Source organism: Macadamia integrifolia, unplaced genomic scaffold (genome assembly GCF_013358625.1).
Source record: "Macadamia integrifolia cultivar HAES 741 unplaced genomic scaffold, SCU_Mint_v3 scaffold1546, whole genome shotgun sequence".
NCBI classification, from domain to species: Eukaryota; Viridiplantae; Streptophyta; class Magnoliopsida; order Proteales; family Proteaceae; genus Macadamia; species Macadamia integrifolia.
The window spans coordinates 74,785-82,859 of record NW_024868253.1 but is presented as its reverse complement, the minus strand read 5'-3'; the positions used below and the strand labels follow the sequence as shown (position 1 = coordinate 82,859).

The 8,075-nt window shown below is 34.6% G+C and overlaps 1 protein-coding gene across 2 annotated transcripts; it reads left to right on the top strand.

The window, feature by feature from the left end:
* The first annotated feature begins 3,543 nt into the window (after positions 1 to 3,543).
* LOC122064153 (xyloglucan endotransglucosylase/hydrolase protein 9-like) lies at positions 3,544 to 6,537 on the top strand. 2 transcript variants are annotated; one of them, XM_042627856.1, is made up of 5 exons: positions 3,544 to 3,767; positions 3,846 to 3,946; positions 4,208 to 4,401; positions 5,850 to 6,278; positions 6,388 to 6,537. In XM_042627856.1, exons 1-4 carry the CDS (start codon positions 3,590 to 3,592, stop codon positions 6,247 to 6,249), a joined length of 873 nt encoding a protein of 290 aa, XP_042483790.1. In that variant the 5' UTR covers positions 3,544 to 3,589; the 3' UTR covers positions 6,250 to 6,278; positions 6,388 to 6,537. The 2 variants fall into 2 exon arrangements, with proteins under 2 accessions (XP_042483790.1, XP_042483789.1); XM_042627855.1 differs by lacking the exon at positions 6,388 to 6,537 and having other exon boundaries at positions 5,850 to 6,382.
* Positions 6,538 to 8,075: the final 1,538 nt, after the last annotated feature.

The following is an 8,075-nucleotide window of genomic DNA, read 5'->3' as shown; positions in this document are numbered from 1 at the left end:
TACAATAAATGTGGATTTGCAAGAGGACCAATGCATTCTTAGCTAAATGATAAAAATGTAGTTACAGTTGTGACTCTGGTATGATTTTTGTTATCCTAGTGACACATTTAAATGTATGTTACCATGCATATAGATATATCTCCAATTGGGAAAACATGATAGAATTAAGCGAAATCCACCAAAGTGGTACATTCAATTTAATTATGTCTTCATCAATAGTAAAATTGGCATTTCCTAAAGGTGATGTTATTAAAGTTTGTGGACATTAAATTTAATTGTGTATTTCTCAACAGTAAAGGCGATATTTTTCCAAAAGTGATGTTATCAATGTTTGTGGGTAAATATTCATATGTTAGGAAGGGATATTGACTTAGGAGTTCTTTTACCCAAATGTAATGTTACTATTCTTTTCACAGTTAAAACAAAGAAATAAAAGGATCAGTGAATTTCTGTCCCAATGGATAGGAATACTGTTTTAATTATAACCCTTATTTAAAACACATTGATAATATCACATGCTTTAATATTGTGTTTTATATTTTAAAATTTGACATGTATTGTATTGTTATTACTACCCAAGCAGGATGGCCATTCTCTCAAGTTAATTGTCTTCCATCCTAATTCTTACTGGTGAAAATTATCAAAATGGATAGAAGAATTAGAATTGCATTTGAGTCTTCTTGACTTAGACTTGGCACCTAAGGAACCTAAACCTAAACTTCTCACAAGCACAAATAAGCAAAAGAGAACGAGTAGAAGTTGAAGTTATAACAATAGTTAGGGTTTCTTTAAGTTCAGACATTTATATTGAGTCATTTGATATACTTTGTTAGAGGGAGCTTTGCTTCTTGTTGAATATTTACTTATATTTTAAACTTTAGCCTGTATGTTTTGGGGCACAATTTGGTATGAATTATGATTATATTTTAGCATTTGTATTATAAGGTTATTCCATTTATTAATTTCTTTATGGTTTCATTTGAGTTTATGATTATTAAATTTTAGCATTTGCATTTGTAGTTATGATTATATTTTAGAATTTATATTTTAGCAATTTTACCACATTTTTAAAGACAATACTTGCCACAACTCAAAGGCAATGTTTGCTCAGTTTATAGGTGAAAAGCCAAAGTTAGATATTAACCCTAGATTAAAGACGATTTACCACAATAAAGATTAATATCACATTAAAGACCTATATGTTATTTGAGGATGCCATCTTTTCTATATTAATATCCCACAAAGATTTGTGTTGAAAAACTTACTTATATTTGTAATGACAAAAAGTTGTATATCGTATATTGAGGTGTATCCTCTGTTGTTTTTCGTTGTGAGTGATTTTTCAACTAAATCACAGAAGAGTGGTTAGTGTATTTATGGCCACACCAATTTGAAAGACACCCTTATAATTAATATAGCCTAAGTGGGAAATTGTTGAATTTATGGGCTTAGTTAATTATTCGGGTTGATTAAATAAGTGAGAGTCAAATTGTATGATTCGGTTTGGTCCACTCTTAGGTTTAGGGATATGCTGGCCCAACCCATTATAGTTTAGGATTTTGGGTGCAGGATATATATATACACACACTAGATTTTGGGTCCCTACAATCATTGTTCACTCTTCTCCACTTTATCACAAAATGAGAGAACTCAAGGAGGTCTGAGGGGTTGTAGAAGATTTATAGCCAAGAGAAGAAAGCGTGAAGAGCTGCATCGATCCTATTTAGCATACTAGGTGCAAGTATAAATTGATCATTTATATTTTGATTCGACTTCGTATTCTAGTTATCTATATGGGAACCTATTAGGGCTTGTTGTGAAACCCTAAACATTCTAACACTTCTTCCCTAAATCGAAGTTTAATACCCTAACCATAGACATTCAGCTTCCCTATGGTGAAATTAAAAAAGAAGGAGAAACTGAGACTCATCCCATGAAGGAGACTTCTTAGATTTAAAATTATTTGTCACAGATTATATCATCTTAAGCTGCTCATTTATATCCCTCAACAATTTTAATTGCTCTTCCCCTCTGTTAGATGATTCTTGGGTTATATTCCTATCCTTCTCAAGTATCTCAATTCTTTTCCTAAGTTGTTGAACCTTGGACTGAGGTGAAGATATGGGATCAGAAAAAGGTAAAATGGCAATCAACCCCAAACTCTTGGTTTAGGTGACTTGCTTCACAATGTGCAATTAGCAAGACTTTCGTTACCCACTCATCTTTTTCTTTGTAGTAGTATTTAGGTGTTTCTATTGGAACTGATTGCTGCTTCTAAGGGCCCGTTTGATAACGTTTCTACCGTTTTTGTTTCAAGAAACGACAAAAACATAAATTTTCGTTTCCAGAAACAAAAACGGAATTGAAGGTGTTTGATAAATTATGTTTCTGGAAGTCGATAGTAACCAGTGAAAGAATGGCCACAAGTCGTTTCAAAAAAGGGTAAAACAAGTAGAACTTGTCTCGCCTGAGTCGTTTCTTGAACCATAAATAGGTAGAAATTTCTATTTCTATTTTTGAAAACAAGTGAAACAAAATAGTTTTTTCAAACGCTTTTTGTTTCATTTCTGCCGTTTCTAGACACAGAAACGTAGAAACGCGTTTCTTGAAACATTATCAAACAGGCCCTACGTCTGTGTCTGGTGGTCTCTCCTTTGAAGATCAAGTTTTGTTTTTGTTTCTGTGATACGATTTTTTATTCTAAAGATTTTGTGGGACTTCAAAAACATCATAGTTGTCGAATGGACTGAACTTCTGATTGTTTCACTTTCCTATGGTGAAATTAGAGAATACAACAATTAGTTTCCACGCTCACTAGCAAGTTTGAAGTTCAGTTTCACTGATGCAGCACAACTGCAAGGAAGACAGGTTGAGGTATGAATGGAGCACAATCAAAGGAATAAGTCGCTCGCAGGGATGGACTATGATCATCGGAGTGAGGCACTAGTAGGGATTGAGCACGATCATCAAAATTGTAGGGATGGAGTTGCGTGATGCCTTCTCTATTCTTCATGGTGAATGGTCCTCTATTCTACACAATGAAGGGTTAGGGTACAATGGGTTTGAGTTTATGTGTTTTAAGCAAAAAGGTAAAATAATCTATTTAAATCAAAACTCAATAAAGACTAACGGTAAAGGGTCTGGTTCTAATTGTGAGTAATGTAGAAGGTACTTTGTAAATAGTGACATTCTCTATACCCAAGATTGTAACACGCTCTAAGCTCACCCATTTCCACCCATTGCGGACCGACCGTCCATTGCAACCAGTGGTATACTGGAATTTCATTAACCAAAGTAAAAAAATATAAACTGGAATTTAGCTAAAGTGGAGAACAGCTGTTGGATTCTCCCAATAGTGGTGGCGCCGCTCTAAATTAAGCAGCGTCTCAAGTGGTAGATGGCCTCCACAACACTACCTTCCTTCTTCTATTACTTTTGTTCTATAGGAATCCACGTCACCCTGTCGTAGGTAGCCCCATCGGATCATCTATGCTCTTATAAATAATGCCACTCTCTCTCACTGCCCCACTCCCCCACTCCCCCACTCATTTCATGTCGGCTCGTTTGCCTCTGAAGCCTACAGCCAACAATGATGTCGCCATCCAATTCCAATCTCACAAGTTCTACTGCATTTCTGCTATATTTAGCTATTCTCCTAAATGTAGTGAGTGCCCATAACTTTAGCAAGCTCTTCCAATGTAACTGGGCACCAGATCACTTGGTAGATGAAGGAGACCAAATTAAGCTTACACTTGATACAGCTTCAGGTGCTTTACAAAACACCCTCTTGTATATCTGTTTTTGTGTGTGATTTATCTGATATTTGGATATTTTTGCTGATTTAGGATGTGGGTTTGGGTCCAAAAGAAAGTATCTATTTGGCAAAATAAGTTTGGAGATCAAGTTAGTAGAAGGTGATTCTGCTGGAACAGTCACAGCTTTTTATGTAAGCTATATATCTCCTTTGTAACTTATAGATAGTTGTCCACGAGCAATAATTATCTTTTGGGCAAGAGAACCCTGCTAGTCTAGCATTTCCATGCCTGGAATAATTGGGTTTAAAAATACCCATATGCACCGGACATGCAGTTGAGTCTTTTCATCCCAAGTTGTATTTAGGTGTGGAGAACACTTAACTGACAAGGTTTTCTTTTCTCCTTTTCTTTTTCAATGAATATGATTCTGAAATTAAATGTGAAATATGTAGATGTCATCTGATGGACCTAGCCATGATGAGCTAGACTTTGAGTTCCTTGGTAATCTTTCCGGCGACCCATACTTGGTACAGACAAATGTTTATGTCAATGGCACCGGAGATCGGGAGCAGAGGCATACCCTATGGTTTGATCCGACGACCGATTTCCATACATACACTCTACTATGGAATCACTACTATGTCATGTAAGTAAATTATCTATATATAGTTCACAAAGACCATAGAACTCCTTCAGTAGGTTTGTGATCATAACTAATAACAAAACCCAAAGGTTATTATAGTCCAACCGCATCATTCTTGGCTAAGCATATTAAAAACTGGGCTAGTGGTTTATCATTGATATTAGTACTTCAACTATATAATTTCTTCTTTCATAAAATATATTATCATTTCTACACTTTTGGCAGTCCCCTACTACCCTTTGTTTCCACATTCTCTTTCCTTATCACCATTACTTTAAATTACATAGAAGCCCATACCATTCCAACTAAATTGAGAAACGACTAAACTTTTCTTATGCGTATCTTGTTCCTCTATTGATTGATTATTCCTTTACACTAAAATTGTCAGCTTCTTTATTTGGTACAAAACTGTCAGCTTTCAACTAATACTAAACAATTTTTTTTCTTTTTGAAACATGTGGTGTAGGGTTTGCCAGAAAGTCAGCAATTACCCAGCTCTATTAGCTACGCCAATAATTTGCAATATCCGTGCAATGTCACGGATTAAGAATATAAGAATTGAACTGCAATAGTTTATAATTTGCAAAAAAACTTTGGTTAAAGTTCCAATTTTCTTGAATCAGAAAGGAAGTTCTTATTAATCAAGGGAGAAAGTAACATCATTAATATTTAGGGAAATCCTCTTCTTCTAGAGGATGAAGAATGCAGTCAAGGGAATTAAAATGAAATCGAAATTGTTTATCGAAATTGAATCGAGCTATTTACATTGGAATCCTAAAATCGTTTAATAAATGGTTTGCTTTTGATTTTAAAATAAAAATTATTTGGTTAAAATGTTTGATTTTGGTTTCATAAATGAAATCATACGGTGAAGCTTATTAATACTGATTAAATTTGATTTATATATTGAATAAGTAATGCCCTCCCAAATTTTGTATTGACATCCCCATGGCTCCATCTCCATATTGATGAAATTAATTATTTCCTTTTTATTTTTACATTTTCGTTTCTTTTCTTTTTATTTTTTGGTGAAAAGGGTGTAACATTTTCTATGAAACCATTTAGAAACAGTATAAGTGTTTTACAAACGATTTCATCAATACATGAAACCGTTTAATGAATGATTCAGATTTGAATCCTACCTCTGACACCATGAATCGAATCGAACTGGATTATTTAACCAAAACCACTGTTTAACATCCAAAAAAAAAAACTATCCTTCTCTTTCATTTTAAAACCAGCTCTTGACTAGGTTTTAATATAAATATTGTACACGTAGTCTAGACCTAATAATGTATGATACAGCCACCCCCGAGGGCACTATTACAAGAGAAGGAGGGGGTTAAGGGGGACAAAGTGAAGGATCATAGTATAATTGCTCTGTTTCTTCAATTTTATCTTATTTTATTTTTCTTGTTTTTTATTTTTTATTTTTCTCTTCTTCTCGACAGGTTTCTTGTTGATGGAGTTCCCCTTCGGGTCTTTGCCAACAAGGAAGAAGCCAATGTATTATACCCCAAAAACCAAGCCATGGGAATTTATGGTTCACTGTGGAATGCTGATGACTGGGCTACTCAAGGAGGGATGGTGAAGACAAACTGGAGCCATGCACCTTTCGTTTCAACTTTCCGGTCATTTAAGGTAGATGCATGCGAGTTTTCGCCGGAAAACGGAACTGTGATTGGAAAATGTAGCAATGTGAGGCAGTACCACTGGGATAAATCAGCCATGAATGGGTTGAGTAAGCACAAAAGCCAGCAGCTTAAATGGGTGCGTGAAAAGCACTTGGTATATGATTACTGTGAAGATACAGTGCGGTTCCCTGAACCACCAAAGGAATGCTTGAATTAGATAAGTATTATATTGAAACATGCCCTCATGTAAGGTTCCTTTTGATTAATTTTTCTTTTGTTTGAAGGCATTTGATTAAAAATATTATCAATCATGTTAAATTAATTCCAAATTTCTGATTTTTTTTGGTGGATGTAGGCATTCGTGTCAAACCATATGAAATTCCTCATGTTGTGTGATCACTTGCTCGGTTTCTTCATTATGGTTACGTATTCACCCCAGCCGCAAAGTACCCCAACAACAAAGTCACTACATAAAAGTGCACAACCGAAGTCACACAACTAGCCCCTTTTCCCAAACCTTCAAAAATTTTCTCTAACTTGAAACAAAAGGTTGCTACTTCATGTGCTTCACCATTAACAATCTATGAGCTGAAATTTTGATCCTCATAAAGAATCTTCTATAATCATGATGACCCACATTGTTATGTAACTAATTCCAAATCATTCCACTATTAGTTATTAAATTTTACTTTTGTTATTAAATTTTACTTTCTTTGCATCTAAATCTCTTAGATTTGAAAACAAAAATAAAAATTATATCTAAAAGTGTTAGTACTAAATATGATAAAAAAAAAAAAAAGTTAGAGATAATTACTTGGTCATTGACAAATTTACTTGGAGCCTCAGTATACCTAACGGTGTTAGTAGTTGAAATATAAAAGATGATTTTACCCTTATGGCCAAATCGATTCAATTAGTGGGTGAATTTCCCCTTAACCCATCTTCCATCTTTTTTTTTTTTGGCATCAAAATATAGACCAAGAAATTTGGATCTTCCAGTGCAACTTTCAACATTTTCTCCAACATAGTAGCGATTACAATTTTAAAAAATTTCAATTCCCTTCTCTTCAATTTCCCTTGTAAACGAACAGAGCCTAAAAAGATTTTCAGTCAATTGCACTTTGGGAAAATATTCCACAAAATTGCATTAGGAATCTTTCCCAAATATTTGTAATTTTCAACCATATATACTGATGATTTGGCAAATTGATTGTTGGAGAAATTAGGGACTCCCTTCATATAAGCTTTTCCCTTGGTTTCCATTGAATTCTTGTCGACATGAAAAATCACAATAGGTAATTGTTTGTGTTCTCGGTAGAGGCATGCTGGAACCTAGCTCACTCCTCTTGACTAAGGAGATCATGGTAAGTTTTTGACTTACAATTCAATAAATTTATGGGAGAGGGTTTCCTCAAAGGCAAGTCGTTCTTGTGCTAGCACGAAGGCTAATGGAATCGTACACAGAAGCATCAATAGGGACGGGATTTCCCCTTTCATGAGGGGTTGGATAGCCATCCCCCCCCCCTCACACCTGTCACTTCCCACCTCCCACCTCCATTTCTGTGTTTGATCATAGAGACCACGCTGACTTTCAGGCTTTTTTCCGCCTAATTATATAGTAAACCAGTTAGCAATCTCCTACAAACTTTAGTTTGTAAGGTTAATAATGACTTGAGCTTTAAATTAAAAATACACCAACCATTTTTGCCTATTTTTATGTTATGTTTTTTTCTAATTTAATTAGTGCCTTAAGCTTTAAGTTACAAATCCACACGTTATTGATGCCCTATGCATTTAGATATTTTGCATTCTAATGTATGTCGTCAAACCCAATTTAATTGGATTAAATTAATTAATTAAAGAGTAATTTATGGTGCCACCCCTGGAGAATTCAAGTATTATAGGAACACCCTCTCTCTTTCACAAAATTACGCTCAGACCCCTACTGGCAGTCTCCGTTAAGTAAGGATTTGAAATGATATTTTTACCCTTTTAACTAAAACTAATAATAAATCATATTTTACCTAAGTTACTTCTCACTGA